This window comes from Narcine bancroftii, chromosome 1 (genome assembly GCF_036971445.1).
Source record: "Narcine bancroftii isolate sNarBan1 chromosome 1, sNarBan1.hap1, whole genome shotgun sequence".
Lineage (NCBI taxonomy): Eukaryota > Metazoa > Chordata > Chondrichthyes > Torpediniformes > Narcinidae > Narcine > Narcine bancroftii.
This window is the reverse complement of record NC_091469.1, coordinates 393,022,254-393,042,638: the sequence shown is the minus strand read 5'-3', so window position 1 is coordinate 393,042,638 and position 20,385 is coordinate 393,022,254. Positions and strand designations below refer to the sequence as shown.

General features: G+C 39.0%; 1 protein-coding gene across 4 annotated transcripts in view; it reads left to right on the top strand.

Annotated features, from left to right (window-relative positions):
* LOC138751430 (cytoplasmic dynein 1 intermediate chain 1) overlaps positions 1-19,637 on the top strand; it is a 245,354-nt gene extending 225,717 nt beyond the window's left edge. For all 4 annotated transcript variants that reach the window (XM_069913678.1, XM_069913677.1, XM_069913679.1 and 1 more), the window contains exons 15-17: positions 2,716-2,856; positions 7,684-7,809; positions 19,036-19,637. In XM_069913678.1, coding sequence (XP_069769779.1) covers positions 2,716-2,856; positions 7,684-7,809; positions 19,036-19,155 — 387 coding nt within the window. In that variant the 3' untranslated portion in view covers positions 19,156-19,637. The remainder of the gene's footprint in view (positions 1-2,715; positions 2,857-7,683; positions 7,810-19,035) is intronic.
* The last annotated feature ends 748 nt before the right edge of the window (positions 19,638-20,385 follow it).

The window sequence follows — 20,385 nt, the reverse complement described above, 5'->3', positions numbered from 1 at the left end:
GCAGAATGTATTTGACTAATCTGCATGAATTTTATGAAGTTGTAAAATGGGCGAGTTTGATGAAGGGAATGGTGTACATATTATCTTGTTGATTTCCACAAGGTATTTGACAAGTGAAACTGAAAGATTGCTTGGCAAAATTGGAAGCACATGTTGGCATGAAAAAGAAATTGGCCTCAAATTGTTGCTTTTCTGACTGGGGGCTTGTAATTATTGGCATTCCCAAGGTATCAGTACAAGGACCATTGTTTTTCTTTTGACATATAATAATGAATATGATATGGATGTGTAAGAAAAATTTCACAATTTACATGTCTTTAAATTTGGAAATGTGGCATAGAGCTGATTAGAACAGGTACCGGAGAATGTCTGCTGGCAGAACAGATGGACAATTGTCAAGTGGAATATTATACTGAGAAAGGTTCAATACGTTTTGGTGTAACAAGGTGGGAGAAACTGAAGATCTCAAGGTTCTGGAGGGGCTTGGGTAAGAGTCCAGACATGTTTAAAGTGTCTATACATATTGAAAGTAGCAGAGATTTCTTTGCAGTAATGACTTCAGTTCCAGTGACTAATTCTGTGCTTGTCATCATATAAAACTCTATGACCTGGGGAAAAGTGTGCTGCCAGACAGAGAGTGGGAGAGATAGTAGCTTGCATCACGTCCTACCAGTTGGTGATAAGAAAGACCGTAGGATCTGAACTGTCTCATTACACCTGGAGCAGGTGCAGCCAGTGACTGTTTAGACTCCAGGATGTACAGATCTATAATGAATGAACACTCTGCAGGCAACACTAAATGGGCCACTGTTACAGTATTACAGGAATTGGTTTACAACTATTCAGTAAAGATAATAGCAGTGCAGTGTACACAGAATAACTCATCAGAGCCTGCTGCCTCACAAATCCAGTGACTCAGTTCAGTTATAATCTCCAATTCTGTCTGCAAATTCTACCATGTCTCCCTGCATAGGTTTCTTCCACGTGCTCCTGTTTCCTTTTGTATTCCAAAGATGTTTGGGTTAGAAGGTCAGTTGGCCACTGTAATATTTCTTATGGTGTATAGGTGAGTGGTTGAATCTGTTGGGAGTTGATAGGAATGTGTGGCAAATGAAGTAGGATGAGCTTAAATGGATGATTAATATTTGGTGTGTACTTGAGCTGAACAGTCTGTGGCCTTGTATGAATCTTTAACATTGTTCTTTCTTGAACATGCAGTTCATTTGATGTTTTAATAAGCCTTTATTAACAATAATGTAACCCAGAAAAGGTAGCATGCTATTAAGTCCTTTTATAGAGAGAACCATTGGATTCTGGAGAATTAATTTCATATACTGGCCTAATTGACTACTTCACATACAGTATGAAAAGCTACATTACTCTTTTTTTCTGATTTATGATCTGTCAATCAAGCTTAATAACAGTGTACAACACTACTTATTCAAAGCCTTTGATGTTTCTGCCCTCAGTGAGATGGCAGGAGCCAATGTAAGAAGTAATAAAATTCAGTTCTCTGTTTAATTTTAAAATGTCATGAGAGTACCTACCTCCACCAGTTGTAGTGCAACTTATTGTTTTGCTCCAGAGAGATCCATTTCTATCATACCTGGATTTGATATGATCTTTGAGTGTTGTACACTGCCAGGCTAAGATCAGTCTGTTATCTTCAGTTTGAATCAATTTTTGCTTTATCTATCAAAAATGATAAAATTTGTGCCTCTAGTGTAAAAGCAACAAGCATTCACCAAGTGATGTGTGTGAGAGAGAGCGAGAAAGTGCGCACGCAGGCAGATTGTCAAGAGCTTTAGGCAATGATGAAGTGCAGAAAGCATTGGGAAAACTGAAAATAAGAATTTGATCTAAAACATGGTGCAACAATTAGACACGTAGTGATGGTCCATGGCATTTCAATAAAAGCAAAATCATCCAGGTTTATTTTCCCTCTAAAATTAAATAGAATTAAATTTATCTAGAAATACGGAATAGAAATCTAGAATTAAAGGCATTAGCTTCTGAGAGAGGTTGCATTGGGTAGGGTGGGAGAGGAGAAACTATTCACTTGAATGTATGAGGGACAGGGCAGAAAGAAGGACGGAGAAGCATCTTTCATTTAAGTATATTTTTTTCTTATGAGAGGATGACAGCTATGAGCAGTAGCCAGTATGTTGGTCAGTGAAGTTGATTGTTCTGGCTTTGATGTTGGCAAGTTTGTCCTTGCAGGTGTCCACATTGAAGATGAAATGTCTAGAGTGGAGATAAGCAGAGCAGGTCATGTTGTCTCTGGGGAATCCAGTTCATGTCAAATAGAACATGCCTGCTGCACAAATTTTCTTCACTAGATGGCACTCTGTATCTATAATGCCAGGTTATTGTCTGGAAGTCTGCAGTTAATTCCCCTGCCTAGTTCACTTAAAGCAGGTTTACCACAGTTTGATTCATTTGGACATGTTGCCTCCTACTTGTCGTGAATGAATTGTGAGCTGGAAGCCTATATGTCTACCTGTCTTCGGCATTCTCGTGAAGTCCTTATGGATTTTTTTTTATATTATTTATCTTACCAAGCAGCTGTTGTATTGAAGTTGCTCTCACCTTTGCAGACTTTCATCTCATTGGTTTATGACACTTTGAAAATGTGCAAAGTTTTTAATTAGACTTGCCAGACAGCCTCAGGCAGTACTAGCGCCACAAAGTCTTCTTGCTCTCTCCGCCTTACAGCACAACAAGCCTCTCTACTCCTTTGAAGACAATGCAGACTATGTCTACGACGTCATGTGGTCACCAGTGCATCCTGCTCTATTTGCCTGTGTGGATGGGATGGGACGATTAGACCTCTGGAACCTCAATAATGACACTGAGGTGAGGAAGAAGTTAACCCTATATGATTTAAGTATTCCAAAAAAAATTGCAATCATTAGCTGCTGCTGGAGATTTCTTACCAAATTCCTTGTCAGTTTAATTTTAAACAACAAAATTTCACTGAACTGAAAATGTAGATTTGTGAATAATTTAATTCCAATCTTGTCAAGAAAGAAATCTGTTTAGTTTGCAGCTTGTAGCTTAGATTCCTTTTGGATCTTTTAATTTGTACATTCTGTAATAATATCGCAGCACTTTGGAAAATTCTGCTTAGTTTCATTAACTTAAGAATAGGAAAAATTCTAAAATGCTTGTTTAAATCAACCTTGCCTTAATACATTTTGTCATGCTGAATTTGGATTCAGTTTGTTCTCTAAGCCTGATTTTTTTTTTTCATTTTTAATCCATGTACATAGTTTACATATAATTTTGTTACTTAATGCCACATCAACTAAAAAATGTGGGCAAGTCATTTCAAGCAGGACGTCAGTGACTGGAGACAAAAATCTTTTGATGTGTCCACAGCAGGAAGCGGTGCAGCCTTTTTAATTATGAGCTATGCAGCTGCAGGATATGAGTGGGGAAGAGTTCTTTCTGCAGTAGCTATGTTTTAGGAGGAGGTCGAATTGCTGTCAGGTAGATTTTGTGAAATTCACCAAATTTAGGTAACATTTATCATGGGAGGGTTTAGTTGAGTCATCTCCTGTTTTGGTTTCAATTACCTGATGAAAACTGTTTATTTAAGTCCTTAACCTTTTCATTTCCAGCGTGGCACCAAAAACATTCATAATTTATATAATTTATCATTTCTGTCACCAGTTAACCCCAATACTTGAAATTCAAATGACCGTACCCTTTCTGACTTAGTCCTCATCTGACTTAAGTAACTGCATTACTGAAGCTTGAAAATGTTGGCATTTTGCTCTGTATTTGGAATATTTAAACTTAAATATGGAACGCGTATGATCAAATTAATTATCAGTGTAGAATTTTTTCAATAATAGGCTAGGTGTCTGGTGAGATGAATTATGTGCTATTTACAAATTGGAGTAGATCAAATGATCCCTCATGCCAGTTCCACCATCCAGTAAAATTGTGTGTGATTCAGGACCTTGCCCCTCATTCCTACTTGGTGACCAGAATCCTTCAATATATTCAAAGGCTGAGCATCTTCAGCCTTCTGACGTAAAAAAATCCCAAAGATTTATTACCTTCTGTGCAAAGAAACTTCTCCTTATCTGAATCCAACTCGCCAAAATAATTTATTCTGAAATGATAAAAACTCAACAGGTCAAGAGTATCTTTAGAATGAGAAACAATGAACATTTTAAGTGAAATGTTGACTGTTTTTCTTCCCACAGAAAGAGCTTTTACGTCATTTTCTATTTTTTATTTCAGATTTCCAACATGCGCAGTTTGAATTGATTTTCCTTAATTCTGAGACTAAACAATCTAGTTTTATATTCTTGTGCAACAGGAAGTAGCCTCTGTGTATCTGCTTTGTCAGTTCTTCCCGGAGTATCTCAGAGAACTTTCATTCTTTTAAACACAAGTAAGGTGATCTTTCCACATAGAAAGTATTATCAATCCAGTGAATCTGCCAAAAAGTCAGCATTAAATAGCACAGAGAACTGAGCTCTTTGACCCACTGTGTCTATGTGGGCAATTGGGCACCTATATATACTAAACTTAATTTCCAGCTCTCTATCTTGTATCCTTTTTATCTAAATGCTACTTAACTGTCATGAGAGTACCTACCTCCACCAGGAAGCAGTGTGCTCCAGATTCCAACCACTTGGTGATTAAATATTTCCTAAATTCCCTTTTAAATCTCCTTTGTCTCAGGTTTGACACCTCTGTCAAGGAGAAAACATTTCTTATAATCTAATCTTTCAATATTCCTCGTAATTTTGTACACTTCTATCAGTTCCCCCTCAGCCTCCTTCTTCTTTCTTTGGCTTGGCTTCGCGGACGAAGATTTATGGAGGGGTAAAGTCCACGTCAGCTGCAGGCTCGTTTGTTGCTGACAAGTCCGATGCGGGACAGGCAGACACGGTTGCAGCGGTTGCAAGGCAAAATTGGTTGGTTGGGGTTGGGTGTTGGGTTTTTCCTCCTTTGTCTTTTGACAGTGAGGTGGGCTCTGCGGTCTTCTTCAAAGGAGGTTGCTGCCCGCCGAACTGTGAGGCGCCAAGATGCATGGTTGGAGGCGAGATCAGCCCACTGGCGGTGGTCAATGTGGCAGGCACTAAGAGATTTCTTTAGGCAGTCCTTGTACCTCTTCTTCGGTGCACCTCTGTCTCGGTGGCTAGTGGAGAGCTCGCCGTAGAACACGATCTTGGGAAGGCAATGGTCCTCCATTCTGGAGATGTGACCTATCCAGCGCAGTTTGATCTTCAGCAGCGTGGATTCGATGCTGTCGGCCTCTGCCTCCACTGCTCCAATAAAAGCCAATCCAGTCCTTTTAAAGAGGTTTATAATCATGAGGGGCATGGATGCCAGTAAATACAATCATTTTATCAGGGTAGAAGTGTCTACAACTAGAGGGTATAGATTTAAGGTGAAGAGGAAAGATTTAAAAGGGATTTCAGGGGCACCTTTACACAGAGGTCAGTGTGTATATGGAATGAGTAGCCAGAGGAAATGGTAGAGATGGGTATAGTAGTGGTGTTAAAAAGACAGGTAAATGGATAACAAAGGTTTGGAGAAATGTAGGATGAATACAGACAAATGGGAGATGCTCGAGTAGGTGACTTTGCTGGCATGGAGATTTTTTTAAAAATTTGAGATGCAGTATGGTCGCAGGCCCTTCCAGAACATGAGCCCTCTGCTGCTCAAATACATTAATTAACTGATAAAACCTGTGCATTTTTAAAGTATTCTAACTCTGATTCTATGACCTGTTAATCAGAGGGTTGGAGTCACATTGATAGCACCTGTAGTGTTATCTAGAGATTTGATTCATTGTTTCAGGAGAGCATCTTAAATTCACTTGATTCTAGGAATGAAAGATTTTTATTGCTTCTAGATCTATTTTGGATCTAGTGAGGAATTTCTTTCATGAAAGGATTGTGAATCTTTGGAATTATTTATTCCAAAGAGTTGTGGATACTCAATCATTCAATTTTTGAACATCTGGGAATGTTGGAAATCTAAAAAAAAAGATGAAATTTGGGAAATATGAAAATATCTGGGAGAATGGCTCAGGTAGATAACCAACCATGAACAGATTAATTGGAGGAAGCCTTGAGTTAACACACCAAAATGCTGGAGGAACTCCGCTGGTCTTTTTAGCATCCATCGGAAACAAAGATATATTGCTGGTGTATCAGGCCTGAGCCCTACTTCAAGGAAAAATCAGAAAAGGCAGAATATATCAGAAAGTCTCAGAATTCAAACAATGGGGAGGAATTGAGACCAACAAAAGGTGTTAATTGTATATGATTAAAGGACTGGGTGAGAATTTATCATATCTGTCTGAAAGGAGACAGGAGAAGCGTTCTGTTCTTCATGTTCTTTCAAGGCCAACCTTTAAATATCAACTTGAACTGGAATATTTCCCAAATGTAATTGTGTTAATTCTCTTCATATTATTGAATGCAAAAATTCATAATAAAAACTGAAGATGAATTTTTAAAAACTGGATCTAAATGAAGCCATAATTTATCAGATAGTAAATACCTTTGTAATCTGTGAGAACTTTTGTTCACATCAATTTTGGCTTGAATTGTTTACTGCTACATTATACAAAATAATATGTATTAAAATCCGATGAATACAAGTTAATATCAAAATTGAAGTGTTTCCAAAGTTTGGTTTTCAGGGGTCTTCTATGTCTTTCTCATTTGTTACATAAAACATTTTGTTCTAATTTTTAATGGAATATGTCTTACTTGAAAGATGTTGATCGAATGTTCAGGTATCTTTTTTAAGATAATCCAGACATAAATAATGACAGTTCTCTCCATTATATGAACTGCAGGTTTAAAAAAAAATCACTAAAGGTTTTCATGAAAAGCAATTTGAAAGTAATGGTTTTCATTTATAGTACAGTCGAGTACCCCTGATCCAAAATGCTTGGGATCAGATGCTTTTCGGTTTTGGGTTTTTTAAAAATTTTGGAACAATGGAACTAAGCAGCACAGTGGCATCTGAAGAATACCTGTATCAGCAGTTAAAAAGCAAAAACCAACAATAACAGGCTTTTTGAGCACTGACATGATGCAACATTCACATGAAAAGTAGAAAATTCACATGAAGTAATGTTTAGTACTTAACAAAAAAAATCTCTGCTTTCAAAAGAAGACCATCTCCCCAACACCTCTCCGCCACCGGTCCCCCACACCATCCCACCGCTGCCGCCACTGATCCCAAACACCTCTTCCTCCCCCCACCGCTGCTGCTCCCTGACATCTCCCCACCCCTGCCACCAGTCCTTGGCACCTCATCACAGTTCCCTAACACCACGCCGCCACCGGTCTCCGACTATGGCCAGAAGCAAAGATTTCATCTTTTTAAACTGTTATTGTAATCAAAACTTGCACCGACAGAGCCCCACATGGGCAAAGCAGGTGTTGAATTTTTTTTCCACTTGTGATGTCATGTTGGTGCTAAAAAAAAATCAGTTTTTGGATCTTCAGATAAGAGGTGCTCACTGTAATGAAGTAAAGTAACACCATACAGTAGACATTATTTTACCTGTTTTCATGGCAATATATTAGATATATTTAGCTTCCTTCTGAATCCCATTAATGGAAAAGTTAATGCTAACAAATCAAAAACTAGTTATTACTTGTAAAACAACTCAATGTTAATATTGATTCATTTTAGGTGCCAACTGCCAGTGCAGCAGTCGAGGAAACATCTGCACTAAATAGAGTCAGATGGGCATCAACTGGCAGAGAGGTGGCCGTTGGAGATTCAGAGGGACATGTATGGGTTTATGATGTTAGTGAGGTAACTAACAAATTGATATTTATTTTATAATTATCTTTGAAATTCTTTTAACAAATCTGATTTGCTCTATTTGAATATCTGAAATTCTAAGATGTTGGAAAGCCAGTTTGACATTTGTTCTAATTGTTTTCATTATACTCCAATACAGAGATCACATGGTTTGCAATATCACTGCACAAAGTTTTCTTAAATACTGATCTTTAATGTCATTCATTACATACACACTTCCTGGTAATCAGTTGTGACTACAGATTACCAACTACTTAATCTTTTGTTTGGCAATTCCCTTGGGATCAACTGTGAAGTTTCTGCACTACTATTGTGTGTTCTCAGGTGGCTATTGAAGCCAAATTCAAGGCCTTTATATTTCTCCATGGATGGGGCAGAGGTTGTTGATTGGAGTGCATTTAGACATGATGTTCTTCCATCACTTATGCAGGTTCCTAAACAGAGTGAATGGAGGATTAGCCAAGAGAAGGCTTGAACCCTTTCCCTGTTCTTCCAACCTTTAAATCTGAGCTGCCCCATCTGGTGTAGCTGAATGAAAGTAACCAGGGCTTCACTGTCTGGGATGCTTGCAGGGACAACACACTGACATTGGTTCACTTATCCTTGTGAATTTGGATGATTTGTGGAGTCGATGGTGCTATTTTTAAGTTGCATGGTGGCTGTAGGTATTTCAGATAGCTGGGAGAGATATCTAGATTTAGCTGTCACTTACAGAAAGAATTGGAATTATCATTATCCACTTTGGTCTGGTAGCAAAAAAGTTGCTTTCTTTGAACGTTTAGAAAAAAAGACTTATTTGTTTATTAGTGTTTTGTAAGTGTCCATCCTTGAAACCTTTTTACATGTAGTTTCAGTGAAAAGATTGTAAAATGTTCCTGAATTAATCAAGCATGATTTTACGGTCATCATGCTTGATTAATTCAGGGACATTTTACAATCTTTTCACTGAAACTACATGTGAAAATCTTTCAAGGACGGACGCTTTCATAATGAAATAACTTTCTTCGGTTGACTTCTGTAGACCTACACTGTCCCCTAAATCTCCCCACAAAATTCAGAATTGTATCCTCTCTATTCCACTTCTTCAAACAAACTGGAATATCTGGAAAATTCAAAAATCAAAACATGGTTACCATTTAGTCATTCCAATTGCATCCTGCATGTGGATTATTCACTGTGTTTCCCAGTAGTCCAAAACATGTTTTTCCATGTTTTCTATTGTTGTTGTTGTTTGTAACTACCTCTATGTAAATTGAGAGGTTGCGCTGTATTAGTGTTCTGTTTCATGTTCCTTTCAGTGCAGATATATTTTTCTAGTTGGCATCTTCTCGTGCACATTTGTAGAAAAATTGTTGGAGTCCATTGACAAATTGAAATGTGAAATTCTGTTTGCACTGTTCAGTAAAGTGGGGCTGTTTATTTTGGTTGCTATTTTTTCTTTTTATCTCATTTTGAAATATACTGATCCTAACCCCAAAGATGTAATTATTTGACTAACTGTTATTCGGTACATGACATGGAACCTTCAGGGTTTGTTCTCTTGCAATGATTATTCAGTGTTTACCCTTTGATGTATGGAACACATGAGATGATCTCTTAAAGAATAATTAATTTTATGAATATGTCTACTAACAAGATTCTACCTTTTATTTATTATTACAGATGAGGGCATTTAGTCCATTCTGCTCCCAATGGATCATTTGCAACAAGTCCCATTACCCCTTGTTTGCCTGCAGCCGAACTTTGCCTTTCAATTTTCCTTTGATTCTTTTGCTACTTAAACTAGGTGATAATTTGCAGTAGCGAATTAGCCTATCAGCGTGTTTTTAGGATTTAGGAGGAAATTGGAGCACCCAAACGAAATGATTGGGAGAACATAAAAATCCTTCACTTGGGTTAGGATCAATGCCGGTATCACAGTGCTGCCCAAATTTTTAAGGTAGAAGGGATGCTTGTTTATTTTAAATAGAATTCATTGTGGTGGTTTCAGCATTTAGGACAACTTGTAGAAAACCTAGTGCATGTCTTCATTTTTGTTTTATCAACATTGAATTTCATTGGGCTAATTAATTAAATTACAAACTTCTTTTAAGTAACAATTTTACTTGTGTTGTGAAGGTGTAAACTATAATTTTTCAAAACTTTTCCCTTTAGGTTTGTGTTTGTTTTTTTATGGTTCTTAGTTTATCTTCTTCTTTTCTTTGGCTTGGCTTCGCGGATGAAGATTTATGGAGGGGTAAATGTCCATGACAGCTGCAGGCTCGTTTGTGGTTGACAAGTCCGATGCCGGACAGGCAGACACGGTTGCAGTGGTTGCAGGGGAAAATTTGTTGGTTGGGGTTGGGTGTTGGGCTTTTTCTCCTTTGTCTTTTGTCAGTGAGGTGGGCTCTGCGGTCTTCTTCAAATGAGGTTGCTGCCCGCCGAACTGTGAGGCGCCAAGATGCACAGTTTGAGGCGATATCAGCCCACTGGCGGTGGTCAATGTGGCAGGCACCAAGAGATTTCTTTAGGCAGTCCTTGTACCTCTTCTTTGGTGCACCTCTGACACGATGGCCAGTGGAGAGCTCACCATATAACACGATCTTGGGAAGGCGATGGTCCTCCATTCTGGAGACGTGACCTCCCCAGCGCAGTTGGATCTTCAACAGCGTGGATTTGATGCTGTCGGCCTCTGACATCTTGAGTACTTCGATGTTAGGGATGAAGTCGCTCCAATGAATGTTGAGGATGGAGCGGAGACAACGCTGGTGGAAGCGTTCTAGGAGCCGTAGGTGATGCCGGTAGAGGACCCATGATTCGGAGCCGAGCAGGAGTGTGGGTATGACAACGGCTCTGTATACGCTTATCTTTGTGAGGTTTTTCAGTTGGTTGTTTTTCCAGACTCTTTTGTGTAGTCTTCCAAAGACGCTATTTGCCTTGGCGAGTCTGTTGTCTATCTCGTTGTTGATCTTTGCATTTGATGAAATGGTGCAGCCGAGATAGGTAAACTGGTTGACCGTTTTGAGTTTTGTGTGCCCGATGGAGATGTGGGGGGGCTGGTAGTCATGGTGGGGAGCTGGCTGATGGAGGACCTCAGTTTTCTTCATGTTGACTTCCTGGCCAAACATTTTGGCAGTTTCTGTAAAACAGGACGTCAAGCGCTGAAGAGCTGGCTCTGAATGGGCAACTAAAGCGGCATCGTCTGCAAAGAGTAGTTCACGGACAAGTTGCTCTTGTGTCTTGGTGTGAGCTTTCAGGCGCCTCAGATTGAAGAGACTGCAATCCGTGCAGTACCAGATGTAAACAGCGTCTTCATTGTTGAAGTCTCCTAAATAGAATAATACCCAGTGTCGCCGAAAATGTTCTCCCAGAATCACAGTGCGGCTTTCGCGCAAACAGAGGAACTACTGACATGGTCTTTGCCCTCAGACAGCTCCAAGAAAAGTGCAGAGAACAAAACAAAGGACTCTACATAACCTTTGTTGACCTCACCAAAGCCTTCGACACCATGAGCAGGAAAGGGCTTTGACAATTACTAGAGCGCCTCGGATGCCCCCTAAAGTTCCTCAACCTGGTTATCCAACTGCACGAAAAGCAACAAGGTCGGGTCAGATACAGCAATGAGCTCTCTGAACCCTTCTTCCTTAACAATGGCGTGAAGCAAGGCTGTGTTCTCGCACCAACCCTCTTTTCAATCTTCTTCAGCATGATGCTGAACCAAGCCATGAAAGACCTCTTAGTTTATAATGATCAAGATAAACTTATGACACTGAGGAAATAATCATCCACCTTTGGTGTTTGGTATAAATTATTGTAAAGAAAACTTTTACAATATATGTTAATAACTACACAAGCTTAACTTGTATTTTTATGATTGACTCAATATGCATTTCTTTTCGATTTGATTTTTTTCCCTCTTGATTTAAAAATCTCTTTTTCTTTATGGTAACAAGTTTTGCTTGGTGCCTGGTTTAACAAGGTCTTCTATTAATGTCCAGATTTTATCAGGAAAATACTAACATGAAACAGTAATTATATAAGATTAGTGGTACTATGAAGATTGTTTTTCAATAGCTAAATTTAATTTTAATGTCTCACCTGTTTAGCATTAAATATCATACAAGAAAATACGGTATAAATACATTATTTGCAACATTTTTCATCAGATTTTTATTCTGTGTATATGTGTGTGTACATGAATATTTCACACACTTTAATAAGACTTAGAATCTGTAAGTAGAAATGTTTCCTTTAATGGTGTTTGTTCATGCGTTACTTCAGTTTTTATAAAGGAGCTGATTTTGTGTCTGAATATTAATTGTTGAGATCCCTTAAAATATAGACATTTAATTTAAATAGTTACAAAGGAAAACAAATAATTCCTGTTTGAATGCAAGAGCAAGACAGCTTAAAGTTCTGATTTATAAGTTTACTAACAAATGTTCTTGAATAGTATCGACTCTTTGGTTATTTACCAAATTCATTGACCTTTTATAAGAAAATATTCAATGATCCCAATAATTTGCTGTGAACATTTCAATATTTTAAAATTGGATTTGAATCCAAGAGATGCAGGAGAGTTCTTTTATATTATAGAGCGTGGGTGTCAGGAAACAAACTCCTTAAAGCATTTCTATTTTCCTTCGACCTCCCGGCTGATGATGCATTGTAGACAATAACTGCTTTTCCAGCATGTTCACTTCATTAAACTCCTTTTCTTGAATCATTTTGAGTTATTTCTAAAACCTTTCCAAAGTCTTCACATTACATGTATTGGGGCACCCAAAACTGAACACAATTATCCAATTGTGACCTTACCCATGTCTTATGAAGGATTACCATGATCATTTATCATAATTTTGTACCCAGCATTCCATGTTTTTAATCGTTTTATCGGGCTGCCACTTTCAATGCACCTCATTCCCTTTCATAATTGTGTCCTTTAACCCTGGTTCAGAAAACTTTGCTGGAAAATAAAAAAAAACTGTCCTGAATATTAGGCATATATTTACCCAACAGTTTTTCTTTTCAACTTGATTTAAAATCAGTTAGGTGATCAATAGAAATAATTATTGCTTTGAGATATTGTGATGTACTACCAATGTGACTGAGGCTGGGATAATTATTCAAAGTTGAACACTGAAGTAAAATTTCTGAAACAAAGAGTGGCATACATAAAATTTGTTTCATTTAGAACATGAGAGGAACGGGCAAAATTGATGAATTGAGCAGCAACATTTTGGCTATCTATTTCCTTGTCATTGTTAACACCTCTTGAGGCATTTACACTCCAGATAGCTCCAAATTCTATTATTTGAATAGGAGGGATGGACACTTTGCAATCCTAATGAGACTAAACCTGGATTATGTACTACAGTTTTTCATGTAGCATTTCATATATTTTCTTACAGCACAGAAAAAGGTCATTTTAGTCCATAGAGTCAATGCTGATTTGCAGACCAACCCAATTCCCCACTAATTTTACTAGTAATCTATTCTTCCCTCATTCTCATCAACTCCCTCTAGATTCCAGCTCTTGCATGTAAGTAGAAATTTACAGTGGGCATTTAACCTACATGTCTGTATTTCTTTGGGATGTGGGAGGAAACTGAAGAACCTTTATAAAACTGTTTGTGTGGCATCCATTAATGAAACCAAGCATTGACTAGGCAACCATTTTGCAGAATAATTGCAGTCTGTCCACAGCTGCCAACTTGAACTTTAGGTTTAATGTAATTTTAACTCTCCTTCCCACTCCTGCACTCATGACCTCTAATTCCTACATTGCTATAAAGAGGACAAATAGTGTAGTGAACAGGAATTCACTGACTGTGTATTGATCAGATGGCTGGCTCCTCCCTTGGCTCCACCTTCACCTAACCCAATATAAACCCTGGTTTTCCCGCCTTACCTCAGATTCACCGGAGGACTATTGTGTCTACCAGCCATTGATTGTTAGCTATAAAAAGCATGTTTGTACTCCTCATTTGTCTCTGAGTGCAATCTGTCACGTTACAATTTTAATAGCTTAACTTTGAAGCAGGATGGATGCCAGGTATGATCCAGGTCGACCCTCTGTCCCCAGAGGAATTTGCCTACTGGCTGGAGTGTTTCCAGTCTTATCTGATGGCCACACAAGATTCTTCAATTCCGATAGTCTCTGGAGTTTTGCACTTCTCTCTCGAGTCGAGTTCTCTCTCGGGTTTCGTTCTCATCAGGGACTGTGCAACATACGATTCTGCCATAGAAGGCTTGAAGGCCCACTACATGGGAGCTCAGAATGGTGCTGGTGAGACACTGGCTCTCTCAACGTTGGCAACGCCCAGGTGAGTCGCTAGACGATTATGTCCTTGAACTGTGGGGCCTGACTGGGAAATGCCACTACGAACCAGCCACAGCCCGGATGAGACAGGAAGAACAAATCCAGGATACCCTTGTGGGAGGAGCGAGGTCAAGGTATGTGAGGCAGCAGCTGCTGGAGTTGGGGAAGGAGGATTTGGCCAGCACTCTAGAGCAGGCGAACACACTCAAACAGCCCCAACTAGGAGCTGACGACCTCATGAGAGAAAGTGGCGCTTTTTTGGAAGACCAGGTCAGTGGGGCACCGGCGACCCCTGTAGCCTCAGCACCAACTGCTGCGGCCACACGCGACCAGTGATGCTACTTCTGTGGATGGGCAGAGCACCAATGCTCTGCGAAGGACATTGTATGTTCAGGATGCGGTAAGTGGGTACTGGGTAAAGGTCTGCCAGGCCTAGGGGAACCCAAACTCAAAGAGGGCGACCACGTGTGCGATCCTCGAATCAGTGCCCAAGTCCCAAAATGCAGGCCCAGGCCTCTCCATGCTGCTCGCTATCGATATCTTGTTGCTCCTCGTGAAATTGGATCTCCGGTCCAAAGGCCTTCCAGACTCACGCTGGCAAGAAGTCCTACCCGTTGCACTTCACTCCATAAGGTCGCTTCTCAGCATGGTGACCAACACAACTCCTCACAAGCTAAAGTTTACTTTCCAGAGGAAATCTACATGTGGGACTATCCTCCCGACTTGGCTAATGGTACCAGAGCCTGTCCTGCAGAGAAGGCACGTTGAGGAGGAGTAAGACAGACCCACTGGTTGAGAGGGTCCACTTGCTGCATGCCAACCCAATGTACGCCTACGTGCCATATCCTGATGGCAGACAGGACACCGTCTCGATCAGAGACCTAGCACCCTCAAAAACTGAGGATCCAACGTCTCAAACAAGCAAGGGACCACCAAGTACTCCACCTTGGGTTCCAGAAGACAGAGTTTGGGAAGAGGCTCAATCCACTCTGCGACCAGAGGTGGAGCCCTTGACACCCAGTAACTTAGCACCACAGGAGGTCCAGGAAGTTCAAGAAGCCTAAAGTCCACCAGTACTGAGGCGCTCAACTGGAACAACTAGCCCTTCTGACAGAATGAACTTGTAAATATTTGTAAATTATTATTGTTTTGAATGTATGGTCTCTGTTTTTCACCCACAGGTTCTCTTCTGAAGGAAGGGGTGAATGCAGTGAATTGGAATTCACTGTCTGTGTGTGGTTCAGATGGCTGACTCCTCCCTTGGCTCTACCCTCACCTACCCCAATATAGACCTTGGTTTTCCCACCTTATCTCAGATTCACCTGAGGACTATTGTATATACCGGCCATTGATTGTAAGCTATTAAAAGTGTATCTGTGCTCCTCTCAAGTCTCTGAGTGCGATCAGTCGCATTACAAACGGTATTTTGTATTCCACTTGAGAAGCTTTCAATTAATGATGAGGTTTCCAATTTCAGGAAAATTACCCACCCTACCCCCTTCCACACACCCGATTACTCGTTTTCTTCTTCCTTTCACATAACCCATCTCCCTACTCACAATCTGGTTCTATCTATCCATCATCTCCTCCCTAATGGATTCCACCTATCATCTGTCAGTCACTGACTCAGCCCCCTCACTGGTATTTACAGCCATCCCTGGGTAGTGAATGGGATCCGTTAGTACAGACATCTATAAGTTGAAAATACACCAAAATCATTCAATATTGAACCATACCTCCACAGCATGTGAACAAATAGCAGTAAAATCACATAAGACTGATTAAAAAGTTACAAGAAGTGGAGAGAGTAAACTAATTCTGCCATTCATAGGTATAAACTCTGACCTGTGAATTCAAGGGAGCTTGATCTTGTGCCAGGATCATCATCAATCAAGCGTTCTTAACCTGGGGACGGCCCTCATTGACTTTATTTCATTGGCATTCGTGGAAGGATCCCAACCCGAAAATGACAACTTGCTCTCTTTGTCTCTGCAGATGCTCCTTGACCACTGAGTTTTTCCAGCATACATGGGGAAATCCTGTGTACAGAGGGAGAATGTGCAAACTCTAAGCAAACTATAATTGAGGTTGAGATTGACTGCAGGATGCAGGAGTTGTGAGGTAGCAATTCTACAGACTTTGCCACTGTGCTCCCCTACCCCAAAATAGAAATATTGGCCTCCATTTTAAAGAAATTTGGAGTCAGGGTGGAGAAGGTTCTGTAAATTCATTCTTGAATTAAAGAGATTATTTTCTGAAGAGAGATTGAGTAGCTTGGGAGCATGGCATATGAGAGCTTTTTGGGGAAGCAAGAGCTCTGGCAGGAAAATGGTGTGGAGATTAACAATTTACAGGTGGATGGCCTCTCCTCCACCACTTCCTGCTTACACTCTAGGCATTATAAATAACTGATATCTTTCTGTTAGGTTTGTGAGTGAATGCGGCTGTTTAGGAAAAATTCAGTCAACCAAGTTAGGGTTATGTACATATATGTACGAGTAAGTTTTGCTTTGTTTTCTCTCACATTTAAGATGGTCATTATTAGAAGCTGGAGTTCATCATACATTTGCCATCTTCCAAGAAAGGTGTAAAGAAGTGTTGACTTTTTAAATTAATTCTGTCTCCTTCCTGCTAAGTAGTTAACCACCCAGGATTAGCTAGTGGGTGAGATAGTACAGGATCCTGACAATATTGAAAATCTTAGTACACAAGACTACTGGCTTCCTTACTCTCGTATTTTCACTTAGCTTTGCAAAGGACAACACATGCTCCATAGCCTTCCTGCCCAAATGCCATCACTCTCCATGGCTCCAAGAAATTGATCTTCAGACCTACAACTGCCCCAGTGTTTTTTTTAATGTACTGCACAGTTACAGTCCCTCCCTTTTGGCCCACAAGCCTGTGCTGTCCAAATATTCCAGTTAATCAACAACCCCCATATATTTTGAAGGGTGAGAAAAACTAGACCACCTGGAGAAAACCCACGGAGACATGAGGAAAACATAAATTCCTTACAGTCAGTGCTAGTTTCGAACTTGGATCACTGCCCAAATTTTTTGTATCACAAGTAATTATCTCCTTGGCACGCAACCATCAATTGCCTTGAATTTAGCTTCCTAGGCAATATGTGCATTTTCCATTCCCCCACTGGTGGCTGCCCAAACTTAACAATGTTCTTTGCTTACACCAAAGCAATCGCAAGAGACATCACTTTAAAACTCTGGTCAGTTTGCACATTTCACTTGACAATTAGTTAAGTCTGTACTTTATTGTAGGTTTAGAAGAGAAATAGAGCTCTTAATTTTTTTTTAACTATGTATGTGCACAGTTGTGTTTATGACCAGAACTCTTTGCAACTAAAACTTTATCATCTGGTAAAACAGATGGTGCCCAAATGTGCATATCAGAAGCTATAGGCCATCAGTTTAGTGGCCATATAGAAATTTGATTCTTAGTCACTCAGGTATTGAATACTTTGACATACAATATGTTCAAGTAGACAAATGGATCATAATTTCAGTAGAAAGTTTTAGCTTTTCAAGTACAATTCATCTTATTTTCTAAATTGTTTGGCAAATACTTTGTGTGGTACTAATACACCAAGTTACTGATGTAATAGGTCACACAAGTTAGCTTGATAACAGCTGGAATAGCAGTAAGGTCACTGCAATTTCTAGAAAATTACCTAGTTAAAATGGAAATTCTGATTCCTGCTGGACTCCATTCTAGTGAGCTTGCTGAAAAGCATCATGGGGTAGGTTGTCAATGAGTTAGAGTAAGACCAAGTTATGATGCTCCAAAATGTCACAAAGTCTGCTTTTATTATCCTGGTTTACATGAGGAAGTTGAATAAAGCATGTTAAATTTCATGCTTTGACTGTCGGTGGGGACACAAGGTCTCAGCAAACAAAATATTTCACAATAAACTAATTAATTCAGTAAACAATATTAAAAGTGGAGAAAATGAATTATTGTAATTTCAGTGAAAGCAGGGTAATTTATCTGGAAAATTCATTGAGTGAAGCCTTGTTAACCATTAATGAATAAATTTAATCTGACTAATTATAGCAATATGTTCACATGTTCACCCAATCTTCTGGCAAGTTATAGTCTTGTCACCACATGCAGTCATAAATGTATATTCTTCAAAAGCAGTTTTGATTTAAGTTCACCTGATGAATTTCTGAGTTCTAGGGGGGAAAATTGCTTGTGCATTAGGTGTTTTAGCTCAAATAACTACTTCTCAGTAAATTTTAGAACAATGTACAAATCCTGCTGAGATAACCAGAAATACAAATGAAATGAAAGTAGTTGATCATTCTGTCTTTTCTGGTGATTGAACTGGGTGCTGCTATGGAGAACTTCTGAATCTAGAAGCACCTTTGTGGTACTCTTCTAAATATGATTTGTGCCAAGTGATGGGTGTTTTTGTCCTGCAAGAGAGCGGGTTGAGACTGGCTAAAATTGTATCGTGTGATAAACAGCAAGAGTTTTATCCTATTTGTTTCAGATAAATTCAGCTCCCAAAGAATAAATGGATGGAGTGTAAGGATTCTCATTTATTAATATAATCAAAGAAAGTGCAAAATCCTTAAGTTTCCTGAATGTATGTCATACAGCTAATAGTTGTTCAGATGCATGTACTCCAGGCTAATGATTTATAGTCTTAAATGTCTGGCAATATGACACAATATTGTACTCTTAAAACTATCTCATTCTTGTTGCTCAGGCTTTCATTTGTGCTATATACAGTAATCTTGACTAATCTGTCAAAATTATTATAATTTGATGTTCTGTGCAGTCATACTAGAAATGAAACCAGAAATAAGGGAAAGGGATCTCTTCAAAACCTTGAGGATTGAGAGTTGAGATTTTTTCTAAAAGGTGAAGCTCTTCCACATTATTCTCTTTTGCAGCAATTGGCAATCCCTCACAGTGATGAATGGGCCCGTTTTGCAAGGACCCTAGTGGAGATCCGGGCTAACCGGGCAGATGCTGAAGAGGAAAGTGTAGTTGAACTGTCTGCACAGCTGTAAGCCATTATGTACAACCACTGCCTTGCCATCCCAATGATGCCCTACCAGATATGCCAGTGTAAAGTGCCATTAAATAAGCTGCTATTATTTTTTTTCCATTTCGCACTTCGGTTGAACAAAATGTGTCTAAAAACTACAATGCATTATATAAAAAAAAGTCTGGAATCTGAGATGTTAAATAGTTGTCAACTTCTAAAACTGTGATCATTAATGAATTGGAATAATTTTATTTAATGTCATGAAGCTCAATGTTAATTTTGTGTTGCAGGGTTGTATGCACTAAATCTATTAAATCCATATGATAACAGATATGACGCGCAGATGTGGCAAGCCACACTACACAAGACTGAGCCAAGAATTTTAAATGTGGTGTTTTCAAATGTGTATTCACAGTGCACACATTATGAATGGTTGTACTGTATTAGCATTGTGGCTTCATATTTATTAAACTACTGCATGGAACATACGAGAAAAATATTAAAATAACCTTAAATATGTACTATCTTTATTGCCAGTGTGTGCATTCCAGATTTTCTCACTAGGATTATGTTCTCATTTAATGGAACATTTTTCCAAGTCTTATGGTAGCTGTTCTCATTTAAGTGGGAGCTTAATGCATGATGTCATTCTTCAACAATTCTGATATCTTATTGTCATTGAAATGCAAGTCAGTGTCCTGATACTTGAGTACTTGGTAACCAGCAGGACTGTTTCAAGAATCAAACTTAAGTGACATGTCTCATGGAAACTGGCTGTTAGACATAGAACATTACAGCACAGTGCAAGCCCTTAGGCCCAGAATGTTGTGCCGACCTACCAAAAGAAACAAAACCCTCTATACTTCATAACCTTCTATTTTTCTTTCATCTGTATGCTTTTTAAAAAATATTTTATTTAGCAATTTTTAAACCACAACAGTAAATACATTTAAGTAAATAAAGAACTTTCAAATATTATACATGTGATATACAAAATCCCCCCTCCTTCACAAAGCCCCCCCTAAAAAAAAACAAAAAGAGAAAAAAAAGAAAGAATAAAAGGACTGGAGAATGTCAAGGGAATAAACTATTTATATCATTTTTTTTTAAATACTAGAGGTTATCAAGAAATGAGGTATTCAGAGAATCTTTTAAACATTCAATCATTTTTCAAATTTGGGTCCCATTATTTAGCAAAATGCCTGATATTTATTTTGTAAATTATAAGTAACCTTCTTGAGTGGAATGCAGC